Below are 14874 nucleotides of genomic sequence, written 5' to 3' on the forward strand. Positions count from 1 at the left end.
CTTTCCCTCCCTCTCCCTTGGCAGGAGTGAAGGACTGTGGAATATTGGTGGTGCTTACCAACCAAAAGCAGCATACAGACATTAGTGTGGGAGGTGAGATATTTTCCTGGTTGGAAGTTATTTCAATTCTTGCGGAAGAGCCAGTTCTATTCCATAAGAAACCCGCTGAATGGATCTACAATGCCCTTTTTGTGCCAGGAGAAAGACTTTTCTCTCAGCACAAATATAATGCCTCTCCATAGTCAAGGAGGCTACAACCTTCAAAAGCTCATGTCTCTCTGAACAAGTTAGTCTATAAGATGCCATCTTGCCCTGACTTCCGCCTTACTCTACAAGGTTATTTTATCCTACCTGTGAATATCCTCTCTTCAAACAAGCACTGCATCGCATATGTCAGGGGCATCAAAAATACAGTCTGAGGAGCCCTATCACTTGACCCGCAATGCTGTATGTGGGTCTTGGATTGGCCCCAAAAGCTGCATCCCGCACAGCCTGGCCCCATCCTGGCCCTGCTCCCTGCAAGAGCATGCAGAGCTAGTTTACCATGTGCTATACACGATACACAGGGCTGGACCCAGCACAGGCACTGCACATGGTGCTCGGGGCTGGTCTGGGGCATGCAATGCATGCAGGTCCTGTGTGCTGCATGGTCTGGGGCTGGCATGTCCTACATGTGGCACCCACGCCAGCCCAGCCCTGATCACTGGCTCCAGTGCACGGGGCTAATCTGTGGGTCTGATTTGGCCTGAGGACCAGCCCTGCACACCTCCTTAGGCTAGATGAGTTCAATACTCCTGTTGTAAGTTCAGGGCTGAAGTCCTATCTTGTAGCCACAAGCTAATTAGCTTTTGAAAAAAAATGGTATTTTTTCTATCAGTTTAATATATGTTGCCTTTCAAATCAGCCCAAACACAAAGTCATACCCCACAACTGAATGGGACAAAACTTGTTGGTGCTACTTAGCAATACAATGCTTAAATAAGTACTTCAAACAATTTCAAAACAGAGAGTTTCTGGCCTTCCTGAAACAGTTCAGAGGAAAGGGAGAAAAGCCTCTAACAGATGTCTCACATTTTCAGATATTTGCTGTGCCTGTACTGTTCCTGATTTCCTAAGCATCCTAAACTCTGAAGCAAAGAAAGTGCTGCCTCCACTGTGTGCATCTTTAGCAAAACCTGAAGAAAGAGGGAAATTAATGGGTGAGGGTACCTGCCCCAAGTCAAAGAACAAGAAATCCAACAGTATTTGAAAGAGTGGAAAGGATACCCAAACTACCTTGCACAAAAAGCTTATTATATTGCCACTGTGTTAAAATCACTATTTTAACATGTACTAGAGACATAAACACTGGCAAATATTTGTAACGGTTGTGTTTCTGAGCAGTGTCCAAGTAAAGATTTTATGAGCACAGAATAAACAGCAGAAAGACCCTACAGCAGGACAATGAGATTTCTCTCTATTATGTACAGAAGCCACTGACAGTGGGGATGGAAAGACCCTCACCACTAAAATAGAAGGCTTCTGACACTGGTTTCGAGGCAAATACCCTTCACTGAGGGAAAGTAGCAGCCAGAAAGACCACAGAAGCCAACCAGTAGAGAAAATCAAAATTACATGCAGTAAGCCAGCAAATTAAAGCCATCATTCAAAATAAAACTTCCAATGCTCATAACCTGCAGTGCACTTTTCACCCCACACTACTCAACTTGTATAAACATACCTAGAAAATCAACATTTTTGGATGTGAGCTGGCATGCATTGCTTGCTTCACTAGTGTATTACATCCTGTGTCCTAGCTACTAAAAATTTACCCTTTGCTTTCATCTCAGTTTCCCCTATGGACCACCATTACGAATTAGTTCATACATAATTAATTTAACATAAACAAACTGTTCAAAATAGCACCATTTTACCGGAATTAAAAGAGCACACTTGCAACACTTGAGCCATGTTAAGTCGCACCCTATCTGACTAGAAAACGTCCTCAGTTAAGAGGTATTTCTGAAAGACACAAGACAAAAAAACCTGACAACACTTCTTTAAGGAAAAAAAATGTCTGCTGAACAAAAGGTTAGAAAACAGTTGACCAGAGTGAGAGAAATGTGAAAAGCCCAGCATGGAGATATAGTAAGAGAGGCAAAATAGTAATTTTAATTGTAAAACTAAGGTGTCACTATAAACAGTGTTTGTGATTCATTATTTTCTTTAATTAATTTCTTAAAAATCAATGATCTAATCATTAAAATGGCGTTTTAATTTATGAAAATCAGCCCAAACACAAAGCACTTTGTAATTTAAAAGAATATTTTAAAATGAAGATTAGATACCAAAAAAATAACTGAAACTTGCACCTTCTTACTCAACGGCACTGTTCCTTATACATATTCAGTTTTACCTGCTGACTTTTGTGACATCTGTCACTAACTACTTACTTCTCCTATTTCCCCTACAAAATTAATATACTTAAGAAACAGGAGCTGCATTCTGGTTTCTCCTTAACCAATCAGTTGTAGTTTAAATGTTAATATAATCCCAATTAACTACACTTGTACAAACCCAACTTAGGCCTCTACTGCCCAGTCTCATCCAGACAGCCAATTCCATATCATTTTCATTCCCAAAAGGGAAATGAAAGGAGAAACCATGGGGAGTCCTACTCTTCCTTTAAAAAAGCCAGTAGAGGCTCTCCATGTTTCCCCTCTACCAAGCCAAGAGAAAGGAAGCAACTAAGAGCTTTCAAAGTTATGGAAAGATATTCATTCTACTTCTCATTGGTTGGTGAAAAAGAAACAGAGAACCCAGTATGGGAAATATTTGTCTCCTTTTCCTTGTGGAGCCATGGAGGCCATTCAAACTGCCTGGGACTATTGTCTGGCAATAGTCTAGAGCAGATGTTCCCACTAGTAAGCATTTGCAGATCCAGAGCTCATCAGCACAAACTCACAGACTGACTGGATAATGGCAGACACTTGCCAGCCATAATATCTTATTCATCACTCATTTCAAACACTAAAAGCTGGGCTTGGCAACATTTTGCATCTCTGGACCACAAATCTCCACCCCACCCCACCCGCATTTCCATCATGGCAGACACATATGATGAACATTCCTCTGCAGCAAGAGGAAGTGCAGGCAAAAGAGAGCAGCAGGGAGGGCAGTGGAGAAGCGTGCTGCAGAAGGGATGGGCAGCTTGGCACAGCTGCATGCCAAGCTGGACCTTCCCAGGCTGGATCCAACCTCTTTGTAGCCTGGATCTGTCCTGGGGGACATAGGTTGCTGACCCCTTGCTAAAAGAGGTTCAGACTGCAGACAGACTATACATAAACAACATGTGAATGTCTCTTTCTGATCAGGCAAACTAAACACAAATACAGAACTAAATGTATTGGTAAGACTAAACACACATCAGTACAATTACAGTTCCCATAGCAACTTTACCTCACCTCACAAATACCACATGCAGTGCATATATTTGTGAACAAGTTTGGTTGCTGTGGGAACCCTACGGGAAAGTCTGGACCTATTTTCCCCCTTTTTGCTTTGGCATATTTAGAATGCTTTATTTACATTTGACATTTTCTATTTTTCCAAGCAAACAAATTCTAAGAGATAAAAGAACCTGAAGTCTAGTGAGCTTAAGCATTGCCTATATCTCAACAACAGCAAAAGATTCTTCAAAAGGTATACTCTAGGATGACAGCATTTTCTGCTCCACCAAGAGAGCTTCCTTCTTCAAGGAAGCCATCTTAAGGTGAACTCCAAAGTTTGGCATGATTAATTTAGTTAATGGCATTCTAGTTTTAAACTCAATGGGTACTTCATTTAATGCCTACAAATACAGAATCATAGAAAATTAGGGTAGGAAGGGACCCCTGGAGGTCATCTAGTCCAACTCCTCGCTCAAAGCAGGACCAGCCCCAACTAGATCATTCCACCCAGGGCTTTGTCGAACCGGGCCTTAAAAATCTCCAAGGATGGAGACTCTACCACCTCTCAACATAATCCATTCCAGTGCTTCACTGCCCTCCTACTGAGAAAACTTTTCCGAATATCTAACCTAACCGTCCCTTGGTGCAACTAGAGACGCTGCTCTTTGTTCTGTCATCTGCCACCACTGAGAACACTTTAGCTCCATCTTCTTTGTAACCCTGCCTCAGGTAGTTAAAGGCTGCTATCAAATCCCCCCTCAGTCTTTCCTGCAAACTAAATAAGCCCAGTTCCCTCAGCCTCTCCTCAGAAGTCAGTGCCTCAGCCTCCTAGCCATTTTTGTTGCCCTCTGCTGGACTCTCTCCAATCTGTCCACAGCTAGGGGTGTGCAAAGCGGGCCCTATTCAATTTGGATTCTGCCAAACCAGGGACAGCGATTTGATTCATTAATTCGGATCGCTGTCCCCGATTTGATTCGGGTGAATCTGAAGATTTGATGCTGATTTGGAGAATCAGTGATTCAGACATAGACACACATTTAAAAGTTTTTTCTACATACCTTGAGGTAGCAGGTGTGGCTTGTGATTGCTGCAACGCTGGGGCGCATGGAGCATCCTACAGGAGTGTGGGGGGACCCTCCATGTGCTTGGCGGCAAACCTGGAATTGGACTGGAAGTAGTCCACTTTCGAGTCCGCCAGGGAGCATGCTGGGTCCCCCCCCCGCCCCGCACCTCCCTGGCTCGGCAATCAGCTGCAGGGGGACCCCAGGTACCCACCCAACCCAGAAGGCACCAGTCACCAAGCCGGGGAGTCCAAAAGTGGACCAGAAGTCTTTCTGGTCTACTTCCGGGTCTGCTGCCAAGCACGCTGGGGAGCCCCCCATGCTTCTGTGGGACACTCCATGCACCCCAGCATCACAGCACTCGCGAGACACCTGCTACCTAGAGGTATGTAGAAAAAATATTTAAAGCTGTCTCTATGTCTGAATCCCCGAATCTTTCCAAATTTCTCCAGATCGATTCTGAGGGTTCCCATTCAATACAGAGCGGTTAAAGGGTCCTCTGATTGAATTCAGATTTGGAGATTCGGCCACCAAATCAGGCTGAATCTCCGCCAAATCAAATCAGGGACCGAAGCTTCGCACAGCCCTATCCACAGCCTTTCTTTGGTGGGGGGCCAAAAGCTGGACATAGTACTCCAGATGTGGCCTCACCAGTGCAGAAGAGAGGGGAATAATTACTTCTCTTAATCTCCTGGCAACGCTCCTACTAATGCAGCCCTGTTAGCCTTCTTGTCAACAAGGGCACATGGCTGACTCATATCTATCTTATTGTCCACTATAACCCCCAGGTCCTTTTCTTTAGAGCTGCTGCTTAGCCAGTTGGTCCCAAGCCTGTAGCGGTACATGGGATTGTTCTGTCCTAAGTGCAGGACTTTGCACTCGTCCTTGTTGAACCTCATGTGATTTCTTTTGTCCCAATCCTCCAATTTGTCTAGGTCCCTCTGAATCCTACCCCCACCTGCTAGCATATCTACTACTCCCCCCAGATTGGTGTCACCTGGGAACTTGCTGTGGGTGCACTCTATCACACTTCATCCAACCCAGACTTCCTCAGCTTGCCTGCAAGAATGCTGTGGGAGACTGTATCAAAAGCCTTGCTAAAGTCAAGTTACACCACATCCACTGGTCTCCCTGCATCCATAGAGCTCATCATCTCATCATACAAGGCAATCAGGTTGGTCAGGCATGACTTGCCCTTGGTGAATCCATGCTGACTGTTCCTGATCACTTTCCTTTCCTTGAAGTGCTTAGAAATGGATTCTTTGAGGATCTGCTCTAAGATTTTTCTGGGGACTGAGGTGAGGTTGACTGGTCTGTAGTTCCCTGGAACCTCCTTCTTCCCTTTCTTAAAGATGGGAACTATATTTGTCCTTTTCCAATTGTTCAGGACCTCCCCTCGATCACCACAAGTTTTCCAAGATAACAGCCATGGCTCTACAATCAACATCATCCAACTCCCTCAGCACCCTTGGATGCATTGCATCTTGCCCCATGGACTCGGACATGTCCAGTTTTTCTAAATAGTCTATAAGCTGTTCTTTCACCACTGAGGGCTGCTCACCTTCTCCTGAAACTGTGCTGCCTGGTGCAGTAGTCTGGGAACTGACCTTGCCTGTGAAGATCGAGGTAAAAAAGGGATTGAGCACTTCAGCCTTCTCCTCATCATCTGTCACTAGGTTACTCACGCATTCAGTAAAGGACCCACACTTTCCCTGATGTTCCCCTTGTTGCCAACATACTTATAGAAACCTTTTTTGTTACCTTCACATCCCTTGCTAGCTGCAACTCCAATTGCACTTTGGCTTTCCTGATTCCCATCCCTGCATGCCCGAGCAATATTCTTCTACTCCTCCCTGGTCATCTGTCCAAGCTTTCACTTCTTGTCAGCTTCCTTTTTGTGTTGATATAAAGCAAGGCTTTACATCTTGATGTAAAGCAAGGCTACTTTTACACTACAGATGGGTTGCTTGCAAACATTAAAAACAAACAAGCAGTGCTTTACTTCAAACTCAGCACGTTACCATGCTGAGCCCCCGCGCATGCCCAGAAGAGGCAGCACCTTTGTTGGACCCAGCTAGCCTGATGTCTCTAAAGATGGGGTGCTTTAGTGGGGCTTCTTTGGCCTTACCTAATAGCTGATTGAATCAGTTTTAGCTGAAGTATCAAAAAGGCCCACTGAAGGGCCTGATCTATACAGATGCTGCAAAACCGGATCCAAGTAATGCACTGCTGCTTCTGGTAAAGTGCGGTTTGTTTGTTTGCTTGTTTTTTAATTTCTGAAAGCAGCCTTTTGTAATTCAGGATTCAAGAAGGATAATAAAACAATTTCAGAATCAAATGACATTTGAAAGTTTGTCTCTCTCATTTTCAGTTATCAAACTTGGTAAGTGATAAGACAAAAAAACAAGTAAGAATCTCTTTATAAGTAAGGACCATTTTTGTTGCATTATCTGAGAGAAAAGAACTTGTTTCTTTATTTCACATGTTTGCTTTAATCTTTAAGGGCACTTTTACACATGCTTCAGGGTGGGGTGGCAGCCCTTTAATTAGAGCAGCTCTTGGAGTGTCTCATGCATCACATTTTGTGTATCAGCACATTGAACAAGCTTTAGTTCAAGCACCCCCACTGCTATTTTGAAGCACCAGGACACTGATACACGAGACATGGGAAGCTGCTGGAGCACGGTAATTATCACGCTTCAGCAGACTCAGTTAATTGAATCTGCCCTGATGCACTGTAAGTACAGCGCATTGGAGCAGCCTCCATGCTTGTGTACAGGCACCCTAAGAGTGGAGTTTTCAGTTTTTGCAATTAGCTACTTCCATTTTGATTCCAAGTATCTGGACCAAATCACATGCTATTATTTCTTTCATTAGCCACTCTACCCATGTTACAACAACATGTTAAAAGCCCTGAGTAACTGTCACATGAAAGAACTCAAGATACTAACTAACGAAATCAAAACTGTGATAACATGACATCTTGTTTTTCACCTCTTCCTCCTTCATTTTGTTAGGAACCATAAACTATAAATTTATGAATTATAAACGCAGGAATTCAAAATATTATAAACTCAGGAATACAAAAACCAAGCCAAAGTTCTTTCTCCTGTTTCCAGCTAACAAACAGAAATCGTTTTTGCTTGTTTACTTGGCTGTCACTAGGTAGAGTAAGCAAGCTTTGAAAAGAAAAAAAAACTTAGCATTTCAAATCAAGAAACAAATCAAGAATACATTTAAATATAAGGTCAGTCTTTACTGCACTTCTTGAGATAAAATAACTTCTTTTTATGTTTCTCAGATAAATCATAACCATGGATTACTTTAATCTTGAAGAGCGGAAATTTAAATAAAATATATTGTCTGTCTCTCTCTCAATTCTTATTCACACTGAAGTAAAGAGAAAAATTCAAGCCTTTGAAGACACAGTGCGTGCATGCACATCTCTCTCTCTCTCTCCTCCACTCCCAGACTCTTGAGATGCACGGAAACAAATTTTCCATCCCGTGAAAAGTTAAACATTTTCAGAATTGAAAAACCATAAGAAGTGTCAATGCTGGGTCAGACCAATGCTCCATCTAGCCCAGTATGTGGTCTGTGACAATGGTTGTAGTACATGGGTGGGCAATTATTTTGGGCGGAGGGCCGCTTACTGAGTTTTGGCAAGCCATCGAGGGCCGCATGACAGGCAGCCAGGGGCAGATTAATATTAATTTTCTAAATTTTTTAGGGGCCCCGTGGGCCAAATAGAATGGCCTGGTAGGCCGCAAGTAGCCTATGGGCTGCACTTTGCCCACCCCTGCTGTAGTAGATGCTTAAGACCAGTGGTCCTCAACCTGTTTAGAATTAGGGGGCCCCTCCAAAACTTTTTTGAATTTGGCAGCACCCCCAGTTGACAGCCACCATTGTACTGCCTCAGCTTACCTCAATGATTCTTAAACAGGGTTCTCCTGCCTGTGTTAGGATTATCTGATAAACATAAAGCAGGCAGGAGCAGAGGCATAACTAATGAGTTTCATGCCTTGGGGAAAACTCCCCTGTGCTAGTGGGGAGGGGGAGAGGAAGAAGGCAGGTAGTCTTACATGTCCTGGACATCCCTACTAATGACTCCTCCAGCTATGTGATGAAAAGGGTTACCCCAGCCCACTCTGACCCCTCCCAATAGGCAGTGTAAATGACTGCAGCTGGAGCATGCGCTTCTGCCACAGCTTATCCCCATCTGACCCCACATGTTCCTCCCAGCTGGGCAGGTGGGACTGTTCCATGCCTGTCTGCGTAGTTCCCCAGTGGTTTGCTAGGCAGGCTATCAGGAATTGCCTGCTTGCTGAACCTGAGAACCAAGGAAGCCTGGGAGCCCACCAGCCAAAGGAACTGGCTGCCTGGATATATAATTCTCCATCAAATGAACACTTAGCGAGTGGAGCAGTCTGACAAGACAACCAGCTAGGGGAATGGGGCTGCTCAGCTTCACTTTAGAGAGCAGCATAACAAGCTAGCCACTCAGTGTGGTAGCTTGGGCTGGTTTGGAGCTGAAAATTGAAAAAAAAATGGACAGAAAACTGATCTCAAGAAATGTCTCAAACACCTCTACCAGCTTGCAGCTGTACAATACTGCAATTCTTTTTACCATGAACTTTCCAGTGTTATACAATTACCACAGGGTGCTAAACTTCAAAATATGAACTATAAAACACTTAACCTACATTAGCCAATTTATTAGCAGTTCCAACATTTTTGTTATTTGTAAAGAAAGCAGAACTCCTGACATACTGTTTTATATATGCTTGCTTACTTCAGTCCTGGAACATCCAGCAGATTAGTCAGTCCTGTCCAGTTAATTTCCAGAAGCTATAAACAGGAGAGAGAAACGTAATTAAAAACTGCTCTGAGTTCCCAGTGTTGAAGAAACAAAGCTGAAAACATGAATATTGATAACTGGACACGGGTGGAAAACTCATGGCCAGCTTCCAGAAAGTTTCTGTTTTAAAATTGGCCACCCATAGATCAAACAATCTAGCCACTTTAAAACTAAAAAGCTCAAACATTAAAATCTCAATATGAAATGTATGCATGCACTATCAAGTGGCTTTCACATATATTAAACCAGAAATATGCTATAAATCACTGGCCTTCTTTGCTCATAGACACAGATGGTAACCCTACACTCATGTCTTGACAAAATGAGTGATGAAACACAAATAGAACAAGTTTCCTCAAAAGAACTCTTAATACTCAACTTTGCCTCAATTACTGACTTTCATTTTTATTTACCTTTAGCTCATTAAGGTCTAACCATTTATGCCAAGTTTTGGGGTGGTTTTTTTTTTTTTTTACTTAAGAGCAACAAACCCCACACAAAGACAAAAATCTACCCTGAGTATAACCATCAAAAAATGAGGCTAAAAAGTGAACACCACATAGCTTCAAAATGTCCTACTCTCTTATAGGCAGACAAAGTTCCTTGGGTGAATTTGATATCTTTTATTAGACCAACCCAAATTTTTGGGTTGGTCTAATAAAAGATATCAAATTCACCCAAGGAACCTTGTCTGCCTATGTCCTTAGACCAACACGGTTACAACCCAAACCCCTGCTACTCTCTTATACGCTCTTCATTTGAATGGGCATGTGATGAACCAGAGGCATAAAAGCAGTCACTGTTTGTAAATGCACCGTGTCAATTTGCAAGATAAGCACCATGCTCTGAATCCTGTTTGACTTATTACTATCCATTGCAAATCTTTTCTTAATCCAGGCAGTTTGCTTGAGGGTTTATACCTTTTATTATAAGTACTGTATGCTATACACATGTAGATGATGTTTTCTGTAAATATCTAATGCTACTTTGAATCCTAAAAGATCTTCACTTCAGTGAAATAATGAAACAGCTTAATATTAGAAGTGCCTTGTCCCTGAATATATGACCTTTTTTATCAGTTACAAATAAGCTGCCTTTGCATTTAATACCCATTTGGCTCTTGTGTTGCAAAAGTAAATAGAAGTGTTCCTAACAGATACCTTTGTAAACTGATAGTTAAATAGATGCAATGCATGATTATTTAAAGTTCACACAAAAGGTAAATAATCTACAGATTCACTTTTCAGTATAGCAAAATTCAACAGTGCCAAAAGCTTCTTCTGTACTTCCCTCACAAGAAAATGCTTCATACTGGCTTTGAGTAAGAATAAGAGGTTTTAAAAAATGACCTATGAAGAAAGGTTGAAGGCATTATTTCAGTTTCTTTAGAAAAGAGAAAAGTAAAGGAGAAAATGGGGACATACCAGTCATACAGTATTTAAAAGGCTGTTTTAAATGAGGAAGTGGATCAATTGTTCACCCACTTCAAGAAAGACAAGAATAAAGACAAGGCGGGCTTCAGCTTTTTGGACCACGATCCATACTTCAGAACAAGAGACATGCTTGGATGGGATGGGCTTCACCTCTCCCCCAAAGGGAAGCACGTGCTCTCTTTCAGGTTGGCTGATCTCCTCTGGTGGGCTTTAATCTAGGTTGATCGGGGGAAGGGGAGGACAAGTACGGAGGGAGCCATGGAACAACAAACCAAAAGACACCCACAAGATCAGCCCAGGAATGTAGCAAAGATCCTATTAGACAGCAGTTTAAGGGGGGACCAGGGACAGCCACCGGGGGTATTAGGTGTATATACACAAATGCCAGAAGCATGGGAAATAAGCAGGAGGACCTAGAGCTCTTGCTAGCGAGCAACAACTTTGGCCTAGTGGGACTAACTGAAACCTGGTGGGACTCTTCTCAAGACTGGGTGGTGGGAATAGAGGGCTATAGGTTGTATAGGAGAGATAGAGTAGGGAAAATAGGTGGGGGAGGTGCTCTTTATGTCAAAGAACAGTACACATCTTCCCTAATCAAATTAGGGTCAGAGGGTGGTCAAGCAGAGACTCTGCGGGTTAGGATCCAAGGGGCTCGGGGTGAAAGGGATCTGGTGGTGGGGGTCTACTACAGGCTGCCGCACCAGGACGACAAGCTAGACTGGGAATTTTCCAAGCAGCTCAAAGAGGCTGTGAGGTCTAGAGATATGGTAGTCATAGGGGACCTTAACTACGCAGACATATGCTGGGAGGAGCAGTCATCTAGATCTAACTGCTCTTGCAGGTTCTTAACCTGTATTCAGGACCTCCACCTAACACAGGAGGTAAGGTGTCCCACCAGGGGCAACACCTTGCTCGACTTGGTGTTGGCCACAGGGGATGACTTGGGTAGGGGACCTGCGAATTCAAGGCAATTTAGGGGACAGCGATCACCAAATGATAAAATTCACTATCCAGTGAAGGGCAGGTATTATATCCAGCAGGGCATTAAAAAAGCTGACTTTAATAGACTCACGGGATTGGTTAGCAGGGTGCTAGGAGCTAAGAACTTAGATGCATTGAGGGTCCAGGATGGTGGACATTCCTCAAGGAAACCATTCTTTGGGCTCAGAGTGAGTCAATCCCATGGCAGAGGAAAGGGGGGGAAGGGGGCCAGGAAGCCCCTTTGGCTAACCAGGGGCATCCAAGATACCTTAAGGGCAAAAAAAGAGGCGTACAGGAAGTGGAAGCAGGGGACAGCTAACAAAGAGGAGTATACTTCTTTGGTCCGTACCTGCAGGGAGTCGGTCAGGAAGGCCAAGGGAACTCTAGAACTCGGGCTAGCATCAGGAATTAAGGACAATAAAAAGTCCTTCTTTAGGTATGTTGGGAGAAAAAAGAGGGTGCGGGGTAGCATAGGACCCATACAGGACAGGCAGTGGGGCTTAGTGACAGATAGTAGGGACAAGGCAGAGCTCTTCAATGAGTTTTTTGCCTCTATCTTCTTAAATGGGAATCTAGATGAACCCTCAACATATATCACGGACACCAACAAAGGGAACATCAGCCGACACGGTAAAAAGACACTTGGAGGTACTGGACACATTCATATCACCGGGACCAGAGAGACTCCACCTATGGGTAATAAAGGAATTAGCGGGGGTCATAGCTGATCCACTGGCCAGGATATACGAGGTCCGGTCAGGTTCCGGAGGTTGAAAGAGGGCTAACATCGTCCCAACGTTTAAGAAGGGGAGGAACGAGGACCCGGGGAACTATAGACCAGTCAGCCTTACCTCTATCCCTGGGAAAATCCTAGAAAAAATTATCAAGGAGCACTTCTGTGGGAGCCCACTGGCTAATGTGATGCGGAGAGGTCACCAACGTGGGTTTTTAGCAGGCAGGTCCTGCCTGACTAATCTAGTTTCCTTTTATGACAAGGCTACCAATTGTTTAGATGCAGGAGTCGAGGTGGATGTTATCTATCTGGCCTTCAAGAAGGCCTTTGACAAGGTATCCCATACCATCCTTATAAATAAACTGAGGGGATTTGCCTTGGATGATTACACAGTAGACTGGGTAGCAAATTGGCTCAAGGGTTGTACTCAGAGGGTGGTCGAACATCTGACTCAGTGGATGGGTCGGCGTCAACCTGGAAAGGTGTGGGCAGTGGAGTTCCTCAGGGCTCAGTTCTGGGGCCAGTGCTGTTCAACATCATCCAGATCACTGATGAAGAGGGAGTGGGAAGCACCCTGTCCAAATTCACAGATGACACAAAATTATGGGGTGCAGCTAACACCCTGGGGAGGAGGAACCACATCCAGGCCGACCTAGACAGGCTGGGCAAGTGGGCAGACAGCAACAGGATGCAATTCAATAAGGACAAGTGCAAGGTACTGCATCTAGAGAGGAAGAACTGCCATCATACCTACAGGCTGGGGGGCAACCTTCTCAGCTCCACTGAGATAGAAAAAGATCTTGGAGTCACTGTTGACTCCAGGATGAACATGAGTCACCAATGTGATGAAGCAGTTGGCAGAGCCAATCACACCTTATTGTGCATCTGTAGGTGCTTCACAAACAGGTCCAGGGAAGTAATTCTCCCCCTCCATGCAGCACTGGTCAGACCGCAGCTGGAGTACTGTGTCCTGTTCTGGATGCCGCAGTTCAAGCGGGATGCGGACAACCTGGAGAGGGTCCAAAGAAGAGCCACTCACCTCATTAGAGGCCTGCAGGAAAGGCCCTACGAGGAAAGGCTAAGGGACCTTAACCTCTTCAGCCTCTTCAAGAGAAGGCTGAGAGGGGACCTTGTGGAGGCGTACAAATTCATAAAGGGGAGTGCAACATGAAGTAGGTGATGATCTGTTCACCAGGGCACCCCCTGGAACAACAAGGAACAATGACCATAAGCTACTAGAGAGAAGGTTTAGGCTGGACATTAGGAAAAAGTTCTTCATGGTCAGGGTTGCCAGAATCTGGAATGGGCTCCCAAGGGAGATGATGCTCACCCCATCCTTGGGGGTCTTCAAGAAGAGACCGGACAGGCACCTGGCTGGGATCACATGACCCCAGGATTGGTGACTCTTTTCTTGCCTGCCAGGGGCAGGGGGTCAGACTAGATGACCCACGGAGGTCTCTTCCAACTCTATGAATCTAATCTATAAACCAGGTTAATTTTCAATAAAGAAGAGTTAAATTAGATGTTAGAAAAAACTAAAAGCTGGTAAACAGCAGAATAAGAAAACTGTGGAGCTTGGGGAACCTCCTTCACTGGAGGTTTTTAAGAACTGCTGGGTCTGGGTAAACTCTATGCTGCCTTCATACAGGAAGTCGGACGAGAAATTTTCTTGATGGTGTACACTTGTAAGTGAACAAATTCACAGAATTGAATTTCCTTGTCTACTGCAAGTGCCCTTCACTTTCTTAAATATAGTCTATTAATTTAATATAAACTAGCTGACTGCTAAAAAAAATCCACTTAGTAATATGCTTGCACAAGGAAAATAATACAAACATTTCTATTTCCTTCTTAGCTTTTAACTAATTACAATCATTTTCTTGATCTTTTATTAACACAGGGTAAATGTTTGTAAGTATTTAGGCTGCATATATTCATTTTTATAAAGTTGACACTCCTGCCATTCTTTTCAAAGAACCAAATTATCAGTAATTTAATAGGCTATTTCCTCTGTGAATATAGTCTCCAGTGCTCACAGTGGGTGTGGTAGGTTAACACTATATGGCTGCTCTCTCAAGGCAGACAATGAAACATACAATACCTTGCATTTACATACAACATTGTTTCTGAAAAGCGTGATGTGCTCTTATGAAGATGGGTAAGCATTAGGGCTATGCAAAATGGCAACGATTTCAGATTTGCCATTTCAAAGGGACAGTTTTTCATTTCACTGTTTCAAAGTGCTGTTCTGTTTTGTTTTGCTGAAACCTTTAGCTGTTTTGATGCATTTCGGTGTTCCACCCATAAGCTATACTGGGGAATCACGAAAATGCCTATAACTTTGTAATTTTTTCCCTGATTCGGATGAAAACAGCAGGAA

At 43.8% G+C, this 14874-nt stretch overlaps 1 protein-coding gene across 1 annotated transcript in view; it reads right to left on the minus strand.

Moving 5' to 3' along the window:
* The window catches only part of ESYT2 (extended synaptotagmin 2), a 93122-nt gene that overhangs the window by 44173 nt on the left and 34075 nt on the right, over nucleotides 1-14874 (minus strand). Inside the window, exon 7 of the mRNA XM_006018563.3 lies at nucleotides 9282-9337. Within this exon, the coding sequence (XP_006018625.1) occupies nucleotides 9282-9337 (56 nt within the window). The remainder of the gene's footprint in view (nucleotides 1-9281; nucleotides 9338-14874) is intronic.

This window comes from Alligator sinensis, unplaced genomic scaffold (assembly GCF_000455745.1).
Source record: "Alligator sinensis unplaced genomic scaffold, ASM45574v1 scaffold601_1, whole genome shotgun sequence".
NCBI lineage: Eukaryota > Metazoa > Chordata > Crocodylia > Alligatoridae > Alligator > Alligator sinensis.